The sequence below is a fragment of the Phyllobates terribilis genome, unplaced genomic scaffold (assembly GCF_046119375.1).
Source record: "Phyllobates terribilis strain yellow unplaced genomic scaffold, ASM4611937v1 Scaffold_2__4_contigs__length_985480577, whole genome shotgun sequence".
Classification (NCBI taxonomy): Eukaryota; Metazoa; Chordata; class Amphibia; order Anura; family Dendrobatidae; genus Phyllobates; species Phyllobates terribilis.
Window position 1 is genome coordinate 707,404,526 of NW_027362762.1, and position 17,183 is coordinate 707,421,708.

Here is a 17,183-nt window from a genome sequence, read left to right on the forward strand (position 1 = left end):
TTACATTTCTTTTAAATATAAATTCCGGGGGTTGACTTTATTTGTAGAAATTAACGCTTTATAAAGTAATTTTTGAGCTGTTGCATTGAAAGAATATGTTATATTTTTATTGCAGCAATAAATCTTAAATAAAAAATTAAAAAGCTGTGCAGAAATTTCAATATACCTTTTAACCTTGTTTTATCTTATCCTGAAGTCATGTGTTACACCTCTATTTCTGTCACCTCTACCACAGTTTTTCAAAGGATTGTCCACTTTATCTTTTTTTAACCAAATGCATTCCTCCCAACTGCTATAAATCCCAATTGAGGAGCTATCCCAAGAGTTCAAGGATATATCCTGACTTCAACTGCATCTGTGTTTTCTGGAAACAGATATAGAAGAATATACTGGTGCACCAGGGAGACAAAAGGTCCTTTCTTCAACATTCTAGACAGAGCATGAGGATCCTGCAAGGACATTCTAATATGTTAAGTGACCTAATGGGAGAAAGGAGACTGCTTAGAGCAGTGGTAACCCAGGAGAAAAGAGTAGGAATGTGATAGGCAAGTTTGTCTGTGTACAGTATGTATGATCATACTGTATGTCGGGCACCGCACCCTTTACACAGTATGCCTCCCACAAAGCCCTCTACACATCATACTGTGTAGAGGGCTTTGTGGGAGGCATACTGTGTAAAGGGTGCTGTGAGGGCATCATACTGTGTATAAGTGATTATACTGTAGGAGCATCATACTGTGTGGTTGGAATGTACTGTAAAAACATCTTTCTGTGTGTGGGGGGAATGTACTGTGGGGGAATCATACTATATGTGAGAGAATGTAATTGGAAATGTACTGTAGCAGGCAGTATAATGTGTGTGTGGGGAAGGTAAGCTATGTGTGACACTGGGTCACAAATGTGACGATGAGTCAGTACTCACAGATAAGCCATGGGACAGGGTAGTCAAGATGGGAGACTGTGGAGGAATCAATCTGTGCATGAAGGGACGGTGGTGGCATCATACTGTGCATAAGGTAATGTACTGTGGGACTTCCTACTGTATGTTGGAAATGTAAAGAAGGGGCATAAATTTATATATGTGGAATGTACTGTGGGGGTATCATTCTAAGTGAGACATCATAGTGTGTGTCGGGAATGTACTGTTGAAGCCATTACACTATGTGAGGGGTGACAGTGGGGGCATTATACTGTGTGGGGGGGACTGTGGGTGAATTATACTGTGTATAGGTGACTGCAGGCATAATACTGAGTGTAGGGGAAGTGAAATGCGAGGTGGCATTATTATGTCTGTGAGGGAATCTCTCTGTTATATTAAATTATCCTCATTAGTGTTGATTACTTTGCAGAGCTTAGAATCATCTGCAAATACTGAAATTCTACTTCTGTACGCATGCGCAGACCGGTAGCTCCGGCAGCCATTTTCCTGCAGATCACAGCTCTAGGAAGATGGCCGCGCACACCAGAAACCTGCGCAGGCCGCACTGATTCGCCACCCAATGCCGCTCACTGCCTGGCACCTGCCGCAGCCCGGTACAGGCCCCAGCCCGAGGTCCCGGCCTCAGCACGGTACAGGCCCCAGTCCAAGGCCCCGGGCTCAGTCCGGTACAGGCCCGAGGCCCCGGCCTCAGCACGGTACAGGCCCCAGCCCGAGGCCCCAGCCTCAGCCCGGTACAGGCCCAAGGCCCCGGCCTCAGCCTCAGCCCCAGCCCCAGCCCCAGCCAGAGGCCTCAGCCCCAGCCAAAGGCCTTGGCCCCAGCCAGAGGCCTCGGCCCCAGCCAGAGGCCTCGGCCCCATCCCAGCCAGAAGCCTCGGCCCCATCTCCAGCCACAGGCCTCGGCCCCAGCCACAGGTCTCGGCCCCAGCCCTAGCCACAGGCCTCAGCCCCAGCCACAGGCCTTGGCCTCAGCCCCAGCCCCAGCCACAGGCCTCAGCCTCAGCCCCAGCCACAGCAACAGGCCTCAGCCTCAGCCCAGCCCCAGCCAGAGGCCTCAGCCTCAGCCAAAGGCCTTGGCCCCAGCCAGAGGCCTCGGCCCCAGCCCCAGCCACAGGCCTCAGCCCCAGCCACAGGTCTCGGCCCCAGCCCTAGCCACAGGCCTCGGCCCCAGCCCAAGCCACAGGCCTCGGCCCCAGCCACAGGCCCCAGCCCCATCTACAGACCTTGGCCTCAGCCCCAGCCCCAGCCACAGGCCTCAGCCTCAGCCCCAGCCCCAGCCACAGGCCTCAGCCCTAGCCCCAGCCACAGGCCTCAGCCAGACACAGGCCTGGCTCAGTACAGGCTCCACAGCATCTGTCCTCTTCAACTGCAGCTGATGACTTCCTGAGGGACCCTTCCTCCTGTGACCCTCGCTCCACTGCCCCCCAGGTAAGATACCGTACCTATTCAGACTATAAGATGGACCCCCATCTTCTAAAAAAAAATTTTTCTATTTTCCAACCCAAAATATGGGGTGCGTCTTATGATCCGGTGCGTCTTATAGTCCAAAAAATACGGTACATATTTTACCTGAAAAAAAACAAGATCTCATATATCTATTTGGACAGAAAAATATAAAAGTTAAAGCTCTTGGGAGAAAAAGAGGAAAAACTGAGAACACAAAAAAGGAAAAACAGCCATGTCGGGAAAAACTTCATGAATAATTGTCTGTCACAGTACTTAATGTATAATTCGGGGGTTTATGCCATCTGGATCTGGTGATTTGTCTATTTGAGAATTATTAAGGCAGTGCCGCACTTCTTGCTAGATTAAGCAGATGAAAATTTCTAGTATCACTGATCTTGTCATGTGTCATAGGATTTTCTTGTTTAAATACGTAGAGAAGAAGACATTTAACTAGTGTTGAGCGAGCATGCTCGACACTGCTCGGTACTTGCCTGAGCATCTCACTACTCGGGATGTTCGGTGAACATCGAGCATTTTCGGGTTACTCGGGCGGGAGCTCAGGTCTCTGCCCTGCACGTTTGGCGCTCTTTACAGAGCCAATGAACATGCAGGGATTGCCAGGCAGTCACTGTAATGCCGCAGCCATGTTGGTTGTGGGCATTACAGTGATTGGCTGGCCGCACAGTGTCACCTTGAGTATTTAAAACCGGGCGCCGCCATCTTGGACACAGTTGCTCCGGATCAGACAGTGTAGGGAGAGTGCTGCTGAGCTAGGGAGAGATTTATACTGCGAAATAGGTAGTGTAAGGTCTCTAAAGCCTGCAAGATCAAACAAACAGTCCTTCTAATATCCATCCCAGATATCAGACAGGCAGGCAGGCTGTATAGGAGTCACAGTGGTTATACCAACAAACACTGCATTACAGTCCTGTGTGCTGCTTTTCAAATTGCTAGACTTAGCCCCAGGTCTCAGGGGCAAGGAAACATCCTTTTTTTTTCAGCTAAATCCTCTTCTTCTTTTTTCCTCAGTCAGACTGTACAAATACCCATCTTATTAACCTTTTGGATCCCCCCCCCCCCAAAAGAAAAAAAATGAGTGTGTCTGTGAGTGTTCAGACACAAATATATCTGTTTAAAAGAGTCTGGTGTAGGCTAAATAACTACAACTGTGGTTTTGCAGTTCCACGGTTCAAATCTCTGTATTATCCACTTTTTTGCCTTTTTTACATAAAAAAAAACAGTTTGAGTGTCTCGCTGACTGTTCAGACACAAATATATCTGTTTAAAAGATTCTGGTGTAGGCCAGAGAAATAGAACTGTGGATTTCCTCTTCCACGGTTCTAATCTCCTTTTTATTACGCTTTTGCCATTGATAGTGCGAGTGTAAGCTATTTTACTTCATTTACAATGGGCAAGGCGCGTGGCAAGGGATGTGGAACTGGACGTTCTGGTGATGGTGCGTGCAGACGGGACCGTGGCCAAGGTGAAAATGTGCCACAACCAACAGCCACATCTTCTCGCTCCCAGTTCTTGACCGAATTACTCGGGAAGCACTCAACAGCACCACTATTGCGAACTGATCAGTATGAACAGGTAATTAATTGGATAGCAGATAATACTTCCAGTCAACTGGGCACCACCACCTTCGGTCTGTCTTCCACACAGTCAAGTGTTAGTAGCCGTGAGTATCGACTGCATACTCCTTCGCACCGCGATGCTCCTTCCCCCCACCATGCCGAGTGTCATCAGACAGCAACTGATCCCACAGTTGGACACTCTGAAGAGCTGTTCACTGGTCCATTTCCATATTTGGGCCCCTCACCTGCTCCGCTTGAATTGGTGGAAGAGGAGATCCAATGTTGCGATGGCCAAATATTTGAACAGCCACGGCCACAGGAACGCAACGCTGGCAATTTGTCACAAGAGGTTGACGATGACGAGACACAATTGCCACGAACTAAGGAGGAGGACCGTGGTGCGGAAGTGGAAGAGGAGGAGGTGGTGGATGATCTAGTAACTAACCCAACGTGGCAGGAGGACACGCAGAATGTGGCCAGCAGCACACAGGGGAGGGAGGCAGAGTACCCCAACAGGCAGGAAGAAGCAGTGTGGTGGCCACAGACAGAAGGCAAGCAACCGATCGCCATAACACCAACACGAGGGACGTTGCCAGTACAACCGGTAGGTCTTCCAGAGTCTGGAGTTTTTTTAAAGACTCTGCTGATAACCCCAAAAAGTCCATTTGTACCACCTGCCAGGCCAGCATCAGCAGGGGTGACAAAACTACCAGCCTGACCACCACCAGCATGATCAGGCACATGGCAGCAAAGCACCCGACTTTGTGGGGCAAACCCCAGGGTCTACGACCAGTGTCAGCGGGTGTCACCACTGCTTCTTCCGCTGTTGTGCATGTAAGACAACCCCCTGTTGTGCGTGCAAGGCAATCCCCTGTCCATACTGCATGCAAAGATGCCCCCTCCTCTCAGTCTTAACTTGTTATGGCAGTCTCTCAAGAAACAGCATCAACGTCCTCGTCCACGTCCCACCGCAGCGTTCAATTGTCCATATCCCAGACATTTGAACAAAAGAACAAATTCGCAGCCAACGCCCCACAGGCCACAGTCCTAAATTCGCACATTTCACGACTGCTTGAGTTGGAAATGCTGCCTTTTAGGCTGGTGGAGACGGAATCCTTCCGCAACCTTATGGCGGTGGCCGTCCCTCGGTACTCGGTCCCCGGCCGACACTATTTTGCCCGGTGTGCCATCCCCGCACTACACAAGCACATGTCCCAAAACATCTGCCGTGCCCTCAACAACGCAGTTACTGGGAGAGTCCACCTGACAAGGGACACATGGACAAGTGCATGTGGCCAGGGATGGTACATCTCACTGATGGCACACTGGGTAAACATAGTGGAAGTCGGGACCCAGTCGGACCTTGGGACGGAACACATCCTCCCCACACCGAGGATTGCGGGCCCTATGTCAGTCAGAGTTGCCCCCACAGTGTACCGCTCCTGCGCATCATCCTCCTCCTCCTCCTCATGTTCAGCCTCCATCTCAGATATCACCACATCAGTTACAAGCTGGAAGCACTGCAGTACTGCCTCATCTAAGTGGCAACAGGCTGTGCTGAAACTGATAAGATTAGGTGATAAACCTCACACTGCTTGTGAGTTGTGGACAGCTGTGAAAGAGCAGGCAGATCTGTGGCTGAGACCGCTGAACCTACATCCAGGCATGGTCGTGTGTGACAATGGCCGTAACCTGGTGGCGGCTCTGAGGAGAGGCGAGATCACACACGTACCATGCCTGGCTCATGTGCTTAACCTCGTGGTTCAGCGGTTTCTTAAATCGTTCCCCGAGTTGCCAGATCTGCTCGTCAAAGTACGCCGCCTGTCAGCTCATTTTCGGAAGCCAGCTACAGCTTCCGCCACCCTTGCTGTGTTGCAACAGCGTTTGCAGCTTCCGGCACACCGACTGGTGTGTGATGTCCCCACACGTTGGAACTCTACCCTCCACATGTTGCAAAGGATTTGTGAGCAGAAGAGAGCAGTTGTGGAGTACCAGCTGCAACAAGGCCGTCGATATTCAGGTCAGACTCCATACATAAGACCTCAGGAGTGGACCTGGATGTGTGACATATGTACCATCCTGACAAACTTTGAGGAGTCCACCAAGATGGTGAGTGGCGATGACGCCATCATTAGCGTCAGCATCCCACTTGTGTGTCTTTTGCAACGCTCTCTGCAGAGAATTAAAGAGGAGGCATTGCAGCCAGAGTATGATGAGATGGATCAAGAAGCCGTAGCAGGCGATTACACACAGACCAGCCTCATCTCATCCCAACGTGCATTGGGGGACAATGAGGGAGAGGAGGAGGAGGAGGAAGAACAGGAGCTGGTACCATGCGCTGTAGACTGTAGGATCTGTACAACTGTCCTACAGTCAGTTCAGCATGGGTGGCCTGAGAACAGGGGGGAGGAGGAGGAGGAGGAGAGCATGGTCATTCGTCATCTTGGTGAGGACACGGAAGTCTTGCCTGCTACCAGTCTGGCACGCATGGCTGACTTTATGTTACGCTGCCTTAACCGTGAACCTCGCGTTGTCAAAATGTTGGGTGACAGTCATTACTGGTTGGTGACACTTTTAGACCCGCGCTACAAGGAGAACTTTCACTCTCTCATTCCTGAGGTGGAGAGGTCTACAAAAATGGGGCAGTACCAGAAGGCCCTTGCTGCAGAACTGTTAAAAAAAATTCCCATCTGAAAACGCTAGCGGCAGAGGTCACAGTTTGTTGCCCAACCGAGGCGTACAGGCAAGAGAGACGCAACTCCAATCCAGCAGAGGCAGGGGAACACTGTCAACGTTCTGGGACAGTTTTCTGACACCCGCCCAGGTTACAGGCCCTGAGGCGCGGGGTACTCTCACAAGGAGTGGAAAGTTTAAAAAGATGGTGAGGGAGTACCTTGCCGACTGTACCAGCATCCTTCGTGTTTCCTCTGTGCCTTTTAATTATTGGGTATCCAAGCTGGACACTTGGAATGAACTCGCTCTGTACGCCATAGAGGTCCTGGCCTGCCCTGCCGCTAGCGTGTTATCGGAACGTGTTTTTAGTGCCTCTGTGGGAATTAGAACTGATAAGCGCACTTGCCTGTCAACTGACAATGCTGACAAGCTGACCTTTATCAAAATGAACAAGGGCAGGATTGGGCCAGACTTCTCATCACCACCAAATGACAGCAGAGTAACATAGAGTCAAATCCACTGTGTTATTTTGGAAGGTGTATTCCCATGCACCGCTTCACACCCACACATGGGTATATGCTTCCTCATTTCAGCTGTTTTTTGCTCTTCTCCTTATCCCCAGCCTCCATCACCACTATACCACCAGGGTGACCATGGTCCATGTTGCCAGCATTGCAAGTTCCTCTGTCCTAATTTTTGGCAGCTTTTACTTGGAAGGCATAGGAAAAAACTATGGGAGACCCACTCCCCAATAATGGGAATAATGTTATTAATATGCTGTACTGCATGGCTCTTGTAAGGGGCATTGCAAGTTCCTCCGTCCTAATTTTTGGCAGCTTTTGCTTTGAAGGCATAGACAAAGACTATGGGAGACCCACTCCCAAATAATGGGAATAATGTTTTTAATATGCTGTACTGCATGGCTCTTGTAAGGGGCATTGCAAGTTCCTCCGTCCTAATTTTTGGCAGCTTTTGTTTCGAAGGTATAGGCAAAGACTATGGGAGATCCACTCCCCAATAATGGGAATAATGTTTTTAATATGCTGTAATACATGGCTCTTGTAAGGGGCATTAAAATCATCTTGTTAAGCTACTGTGACTTCCACGTCTCTTCCAAGGGTCATTTATATTGTCTTTTTATTCCACTGCGACCTCCATCACTCTTCCAAGGGTCATTGATATTGTCTTTTTATTCCACTGCGACCTCCACCACTCTTCCAAGGGGCATTGATATATTCTTTTTATTCCACTGAGATCTTCACGTCTCTTCCAAGGGGCATTAAAACCGTCTTGTTAAACCACTCTGAACTCCACGTCTCTTGCAAGGGGCATTAAAATCGTCTTGTTAAGTTACTGTGACCTCCATATCTCTTCCAAGGGGCATTGATATTGTCTTTTTATTCCACTGCAACCTCCACCACTTTTCCAAGGGGCATTGATATTGTCTTTTTATTCCACTGTAACCTCCACCACTCTTCCAAGGGGCATTGATATTGTCTTTTTATTCCACTGGGACCTTCACGTCTCTTCCAAGCGGCATTAAAACCGTCTTGTTAAACCACTCTGAACTCCACTTCTCTCCTAAGGGGCCCATCTTGTTAAACCACTCACTCTGAACTCCACAGCTGTTCCAAGGGGCATGGAAATGTTGTTTTTAATTACCTCTAACCTCCACGACTCTTCCAGCGAGCATTGCATTTCCTCCTAATTTTAGTCAGCTTTTGCTTTTCAATGCATAGGCGAACACTAAGGGAGACCCACTCGCCAATAATGGGTAGAAGGTTTTTAGTACTCTGTAATCCACGTCTGTTTCAAGGGGCATTGCAGTTCCTCATAATTTTTGAAAAAGCCTTCCATTCACTGCTTAGGCCAACAGTGTACAGGAAACCCAGTTGCTATAAATGAAAAAAATGGTTTAGTTAAGGCCTTCTGACCTCCATGTCACTTTCAAGGGGCATTGGAGTGCCTCAAAATTTTTGGTAGGCATTGCACTCACTGTATGCCCTATAACTGTGTAGCTGAACCGCTCCTTTTGGTACAGAAACATATCCTACAAGACATGTGTGGTTGACTGGCCTGATATTGATGTGAATGGTCCCTGTTCCTCCTGCTCTTTCTCCTTTGCCACCACCTCATCCATCATTCATTACCTGAAGCTTTGTTTTAACGGGAGTCATAGAACTGGGATAGTAGCAGGAAAACTTCCAGCAATCCTCGGAGGAGGTAGGATATGCTCCAAAACGCTGACCACCTCAGGCCTAGCCGCTACTACATACATGCGCTTGCATTCCAAGGAACAGAAAGCTCAGGAGATGGATGGCCTCATGATCATAAATAATTTACTCATTGTGTAGGGGGCCGACCACTGCTGCTGTCTACCTTCTGAACTTTGTGTTGAAGCCTGATTGACCCAGAACCCGCAATCCTCTATGTCTGGAGGACGTGTGGCATCCCAGTGTCCAACTGTGTCCCGGCTTTCACAATATTAACCCAGTGTGAAGGCGTCAGTGAGATGGACCATACCTGGCCACATTCACTTGTCCACGTGTTTGTGGTTAGGCTGTCCTTCCCACTAAATGCGCTGGGTAGGGCACAGGTAATGTTTTGGTATGCGCGCTTGTGTATAAGGCGCACCAGAACAAATAGGGGCAGCTGGGGACCGAGTATGGACACCCGGCCCCACCTGGCGGCTGGGGATCAAGCGTGGACACCCGACCACCAGGCGGCTGGGGACTGAGTATGGATACCAGGCCACCGACGCAGCCATGACGTGGTGGCCAGATTCCGCCTCCACATGCCTAAAAGGCCCAATTTCAAGGGCAAGCAAGCAGTATGGTATTGCAGCCTGGGGGTGGGTGGGTGGCAGGCTGCATACTTGCGCTTGCATTGCAAGGAATGGGGGAGGTGCAATTGAACACTGCCCTGGAACAAGGACTTGAATGGGGATAGTTGCAAGTCTGCATCTTCTGATGCGGCAAGGATCACTTCTGATGGGCACACTTTTAGGCAGTGACCTGGGTGTCAGAGATGCTTCCAGGGGTCTTCCCCATGCTGTTCTCATGTCTTTTCAGCACTGTATACATGTGTCACACAGCACATGGCCAGATAAGGTTGTAAAATGTTAAAATGACATTTCCTGGTGAATGCATTTGTCAGCAACACAAAAGTGCAAAAACGCATAAAAAATGCTATTTGTGAACATAGCCCAAGGTGTGGAGGAGTATTTTTGCTTTTGGTTATTTATTTTACCTTATACACAAGTCTTTACCCTGGAAAGGATGTTCCTTAACATATTTCACAGGGAAACCTTTTCAGTTTTGTTTTTGAACGTTTTATTGTGAGCCCGTAAAAGTGGCTTAATACCTCTGACCACGTTGTTGACAGCAGTGACTTGGGGGTCAGAAATTCTTCCTGTGGCGATCCCCATGCTGTCCCCATGTCTTTTGAGCACTGTCACTATCGTTTTGGGCACTTTTTAGGCTTTCTACAGACTGCCGGGGGTGCCGCCGCAAAAATGCTCGGGTCTCCCATAGACTAACATTGGGCTCGTTGCTCAGGTCGAGCACCCGAGTATCACGGTGAGCTCAGCCTGAGCTTCGAGCACCCGAGAATTTTAGTGCTCGCTCAACACTACATTTAACCATTTCACGACCTTTGATTTACATGAAAATCAAAAGTCATGTCTCTGCCATTGATGCTTGCTCGCATGCCAAGCCCGCATCTTTCCCATCAGATGATGGCTGATTTAATCAGCCATCATATGCCTGTAACAGCCAAGAAAAAGTATTTTTGTTCGCTGAAACCATTGCAATAAAATTCAATAAGAGGCGATCAAAACATTGTATCTAACTCAAAATGGTATCAGTAAAAATGTCAGCTCAGGGCACAAAAAATAAACCGTAACACAGCCCCAGATCCCTAGAAATGAAAATGGGTCTCGGAGAATGGCGACAAAAGAAAAGAATTTACTTCTTTTTTTTTTTTTTACAAATTACCGTACCGTACTCGTACTGAGCTGGAGAATCATATAGTGAACATGGTAAAGTAAAAGACCCCAAATAATTGTGGAATTGCCCTTTTTTTGCAATTTCAATGCACTTGGAAGCTATTTCCTACTTTCAAGTGCATCACGTGATAAAATAAATGATGTGATTCAAAAGTATAATTTGTCCCACAAAAAACATGCCCTCATATGGTTATAAGGATGGAAAAATAAAAAACTTGTGGCTTTTGGAAGCCATTCTCTTCCATCATTTAGCCCTATTTTTTAAGGGGCAACACTATCATTTTTTATTCTCTTACTGTTTTTGAAGTTGAAGATTATTTTTGGATTACTTTTACTTTCTTTAGCAGAGTCTTTCTGTTTCGATCTTTTCTGCCTTTATTTTTTTACACATTTTGATTTTCTCTCTATAACTTTTTAAATGCCTCATCACTATCCTCTTCCTTTAGGTATAACACTTTCTTTTTGTCATTTATTGTGCCCCTTGCAGCTTTATTTAGTCATAATAGTTCCCTCCTATCCCTAATTTATACATTCCCATAGGATATATATTATACACATGACCTACTCAGTATACCTATAAAAGTGTCTTCTTTGCTTTGTTTACTTTTAATTTTGAGGACATTGTCCCAGATAATGAGATTATGATAATTTCTTAAATGCTAAAAAAAATTGCCTTCCTGAAGTTTAGTGTTTTTTCAGCCTCTCTACTAAACATCTCATGAAAGGATGTATGAAAACATATTATTTAATGGTCACTATTTTAAATTGGAGAAGGCAAATGAGCATCTCTGGCTCACATGTTTCTCCACAAGCAGCCATTTTGAGAACAGGAGAGTTGTGCCATCTATGAAAAAGGAGGAGAACCTATAATAAATTTTAGTAAAAGCAAAAATAAATAAGGTTGTAATAACACTACACTGTAGTGCGGTGAAAAAAAAAAAATATATGCACTGAATAATTTACACACTATTGTATATATAAAGTTGGATGTCATGTTGGAAAAGTGCAAGTCTACAAAGGGCACGGAGCCACAGAGTAATGGTAGCATCTTGTGTTTCAATATAGAGCAGTACATCTGTGAATTTATGATACCATCAAAGAATTGTTACTCCCCAAAACCAGCAGCACTCATGCATTATGTCGGTCTCATAATTACAGAATGTAGAGTACCTGTAGCCTTTATATTTTTCAGCATGGACCCTGGCAAATTATAGGCAAGCTTTTTTCTGCATAGGCTTTAGGAGAAGCTTCTTTTGTGGACAACGCCCATGCATGCCATTCCTCTGCAGTGTACGAAGAATTGTGACACAGGAAACACTCACCGTGGTTTGGCTTTCTACTTCTGTTACTAACTACAGTAAACTTGCATATGTTGACTTCTGTGATTGCCCTGGATATCTCTGTGGGATGGTTGCAGTTCAAGCCTTGATAAATTTTTGCATCACTATTGCTACAGTCTTCTGACTGATAAGTAAAGCTTTGCTAATCTTTTTGTAGCCTTCACCTTTCTTGTGTAAAGAAATGATTTTCTTTCTTAGGTTTTGTGACATTTCTCTTCCATGCGGTGCCATTGCTGGCAGCATGAAATGGGAAGAGATTTTCTCTATTAAGTAGCTCATGTTTATAGTCAACTGTTTGCTGTACACCGGTTTAATGAACAATTAGACTTACCTATGGTTGAATTCTTGTTAATTAGAATTTTTGTAGTCTAAACTTTAGCTTTGTTCTGAAGACATTTATATCACCTCACTCTGTGTAATATTTGGAGTCTAATTTATTTTCTATTATCTAGTTTATTGAACATACAGTGACTATTAAAATCAAGTATATAAAGCAAACGTATTTTCTTTCACAAAACAGATTTTATTAAATACGTTAAATAATAAAACTTAAATAAACATACAAACATTCAGTTATTTGGTATTCCAGTAATGGTAACGCCCTGTAGAATAAGGTGATTTATAAAACCAATTGTATTCCATTAAAAATGGGAATTTCTTTGTATTTCACCCTGCAAAAAAAAAAAGTCAAAAGCAAAAATTACTTCAAAATGGACAGCGTAGCAAGTGCAACCCATGCTGCAGAGAATTATGCCTCAACCAAATCATTTTTTTTCTAACCATCGGTATGCTGGGAAACAAAAAAACACATTTTAACAAATCCTTGATTCTAACATATCTTCTTTCTCTTTATAGTGGCAAGGCCGAGCAGCTAGTTTTGACAGTCAGGGTTCATGCCCTTCTCCAAAACCTCCACCTACTCCATGAAAAGAAATCACGCTCAATGCCTGAATTTGTACCAACTTCCAGACTTGTTTGAGAATCCTGCAGAAGATCTCTCACCTCCTTAACAGCAAGTCATAAAACCAACAGGTCAAATGGTCTTTACTTGACGTTCAAGAAGAGTGCAGGAAAATGTACATGTGATTTGGTTTCGTCTTGGTCTGTAGTCTCCTGAAATGTTATATTTTGATGTTTTCATGATAAAAAATTGACAACAAAATGGAGAGATTTGATAACAGACTGAAGCAGACTCATTTTATTGTGTGGATATCTGTTGTTATGTGGACAATGAATGTAAATTGAAGTGTTCTTCATTACTTGGAACCTGGGAGAATCCTTCATGGCATTAGTACTGACTTCTTGACAATAAGCCAGGGTTCCACCAGTACGGAGGATTAAGGATTGAAATAATTGCGATTTATATTCTATTCTAAAGATCTTGTATGTCCTTTATATGTGAAAACATAATCATCAACCTGTGTTGTCTTTGATGATTTTGTGTAATATGGCAAAAGAAATGCTTTTACATCTTGAGCTCTGTTTATGCTTGCAATGAACCTCACAGGCAATTTACAGTACTATATTGAATTTAACCTTTTAACTTTTTATGGGAGTTGATATTTTTACACCCAGCTCATTGAAATTTCAGGAATGCATTCAAATGCAATCCTCTTACTACAAAGGCGATCTTTTACATAGCAAAGATCCCTGCACTGCTCTCAGGAAAAGTCAATACAGACAGCAATGACAAAAAGGCAATGTTCAGTGTTTATGCAACGTGCTGCATGTCATCTGTGGCCCTTTTGCTAGTGAATGTTTCGTGGATCAGCTTTTTTAGCTTATACGGTTGTTCACACCTATATATGGTCTATCCACTTATTTGTTGAAATTTGACATGTCTTTGTCTTTATTATGGTCTGCCAATGCTTATCGAATATACTACAAAAGCAAATCACTGCCTTTTGTTCAACCTTATAACTAACAAACAGAAATGATATTTCACTTCACATAAACAATGAGTTTTCTACCATTAATGCTGATAATAAAAATAAAAGATATGTGGTTGACCTATTTTCGGACAAAGTAAAATGCCATAAAAAACTTTATTAAAAGATATCTTGTACAATTCCACATAAGTGAATGTTAATTGCTTACCTAGTACTATGTAAGACCAGCATCGCATCAAAATGCAAAGGTGAAATTGATCAGATTCAGAAATGGGACAGACAAATATAGCATACAGTAAATTGGCACAGTCGAGGCAAAGAAGTTTTCAGAACCCGGAATCCCCACTTTCCGCTGTACAAGAGAAAACATAAACTTAAATTATAACATTCTTTCTTTTTGCTATGAAATAGTTTGCATACTGATTTTTTTTTTTAATTATTTTTAAACATTTATTTCATTATTTTGAATAAATCACATAGAAGGGAAACAAGGGTAAAAGGAATAGACTTATTATTGAGTCCAATAAGAGCTGCGTATATCTCTATGCTGTTATTTCTCATAAGGGTGGATGTGGATAAGCAGACCTTTTTTGTTCACCTGGATGGGTTTTTGAATGGAAAGAAGGAATTTGGAGGTCTGTATCATAGTAATTAAAAACAGTAAATAAAATTAAATTACAGACACAATTTTCTATCCTAGATGATCTCCATCATACACCACCAGGAATATTGCATTATATGAACAGTTAATCAATAAACCACTTTAGACCTATAGGTATATTACAGATGTGTCCTTATTTTATACTATGCCTGATGAAGAGACCTGAGTAGTGTTGAAAGCTTGCTATTTGTTACCATCTTTTCAGTTAGCCATTAAAAGGTATCAACCACTGAGGACTCTCAAATCTATTTTTCTATCTACTGTCTAACGAGGTACAAAGATATACACTTTCCCTGTATTTTCCCATATTAAGAGATAAGTGGCATGAGATGACCAGCTTTGAAAAAAAAACAAGATTTGTTTATTCTATATATGTGAATTTTGTTATCACCACATTAGATCCAAATGCACATGGGAATTCTCCTTTTGAAATACAACAGTTGAACTTTGAGTCTTGAGATGGATAACTCTTACCACTTTTCCAGTGGACAGATTTTTCAAAGACTATTGATCTAACGTCCAGTCCTAGGTGTTGATTAGTATTGAGCCAATTTGTTCGGCATTTCAAATTCGGGTTCGTGTTCGGGGTTCCGACTTGTTCGCACCAAAAAATCGGCTCCGCCCATGAACATCCCTGATTTGCCACACTGTCACGCAGATAACATCGAATTTGAGATGCTAAACAAGTTTGCTCAACACTAGTGTTGATAACTGCTTTAGAATAAATACAAGAAGAAGAAACACATAAAATAATCACTATAGGATTTACTATTTGAGCTGTTTCATCAGCCATTTGTCTTAGTGTAGCACGTTCTAGACTGTCAGATCCAAGGACTAGTTTATCACATTCTCATCCTTGTTAAAATTTTTAGTACCAGCCACGCAACCACAAGAGGAATAGTTATGGTAAGTGTTTCCTTTGTTATTATAAAAAAAAGTTTTGTTTACTTTACATAAGTAACCTGAATTAAATAGCCTTACCGCGAAGATTTAAGGTTGCTTACTTATATGCCTGATGTTACAGAGCAAAAATATGGATCTATTTAATAACAACAATATATAAAACTAGCGTTTTATTGGTAATACTTTATCAAAGAGTTTACTGGGATCCATAAGTGTATAATCATATGCCACAAGTTTGCTGCAGAAATTTCTTCAACTGAAAATTCCATTCATCTTATTGGTGTTGTTTTGCAGGCAACAGTCATTCAAAAGAATGGGACAACTGCACAATTTTTTTAGCAAAACTGATACAAGAAAACATACCCTGATGAATATTTTTTGAGCGACACAATGTTTATATTCAGGAGCACAACAATCCCCAGCCTCCTAGCTTCCTGCTTGCTTAACGGTGTGCTCATGATGATTATCAGTTTGGACCAGTGGCAAAGCAAAGCCGCTGTTCAAAACTGTGATCTCTCGTTGAGCTTTGCTGCATCGGAGAGCGCAGTGGCTCTAAAACTGCCCAGATCCAGCTATCCAGCATGCTTCAGAGCAGTGCTTGCAAGCTCTGAGCTGTTCACCAGTTGCCTATAAATCAAGCCACCTCTGATATTTGCAGAGATGGCGGGAAAGTAGGCAATGAGCATTAAAAATCCTTCTGTACTTAAGGAGAACATTTCAATGAAAGATAAATTGCTAAGTTACACGTTTTTACAAGCACTGTGCAATTTTACCCATTAATGATGACGAGAAAATGCCTTTAAGAGTTCTAAACATGTCACCAACATATGACAGTGAATGTCTGGTGGTGTATTACCATAAATACTTCCATTCTAGAAGCAGGGAAGTGAAGACATCTGAAACGGGTCCAGTCTTTTGTTAAAAGTCTGAAGTTACTCTGTGTGACAAAGCGCGCACATAGCATGCTGTCAGGATACTCTAGTATTGTCAGAGAGAGCAGGTAGTCATGTGTCAGCGAGTATGCGATATGCATACGTTCAGCCACATTCCGACTAGATCTTGGATCCTGGATGCAGATACTGTTGAAAGCAATGATGGAAGAGGGGGTCATCAAATCACTCCTCCATCATTTTCCCTCTACATCTGAGCTCTGATACACTCCAATGTCAAAAATACACATATCATGCCGTTTCCAAAACAGTATATCAAACAACCCTAAAAATCGAAGCATTTACATCCAGTTTTTATAAGGAAGGCATACAAAACATATTTATTAAAATTAAATAATTTTATTGAAGTAATTTAAAAAAAAATTTCAATATGAGATGCAGGTACTTTCAAATTGGCAGATTCCAAAATATAATAGACAATATAGATTTAATACCAGGATAGGGAAATAGTTTTCCAGATTCCATTACATTAGGTATATATTATTCAAATATAAAAAGATATTCCAGATACTTTTCCAGTGCAAAAAGGTTATGGAACAATAATTTGTATAGATTTTACTCCCTTTTTAGTAAATATTGCAATAACCCCATGTGAATATGTAAAGTGCCATTGCCAGATAGGGGATTTAAACAAAGTGTCAAGTGCAATATAAGGGGATATGGAGTAATTCAGCTCTCTCTATCATTAGTAAAGAGGCAGGCCTCACTTACACAGACTGAGCTAGCAAGTTATGTAAGTACATTCTCAAATGATTGTTTATTATCAGGATTAATGATGTGCGAGCACTAAAATGCATTGGG

The 17,183-nt window shown here is 43.5% G+C and overlaps 1 protein-coding gene across 3 annotated transcripts in view; it reads left to right on the plus strand.

The window, feature by feature from the left end:
* Positions 1 to 16,697, plus strand: part of SYT6 (synaptotagmin 6) — a 717,771-nt gene extending 701,074 nt beyond the window's left edge. For all 3 annotated transcript variants that reach the window (XM_073667146.1, XM_073667148.1, XM_073667149.1), the window contains exon 7: positions 12,835 to 16,697. In XM_073667146.1, coding sequence (XP_073523247.1) covers positions 12,835 to 12,906 — 72 coding nt within the window. In that variant the 3' untranslated portion in view covers positions 12,907 to 16,697. The remainder of the gene's footprint in view (positions 1 to 12,834) is intronic.
* Positions 16,698 to 17,183: the final 486 nt, after the last annotated feature.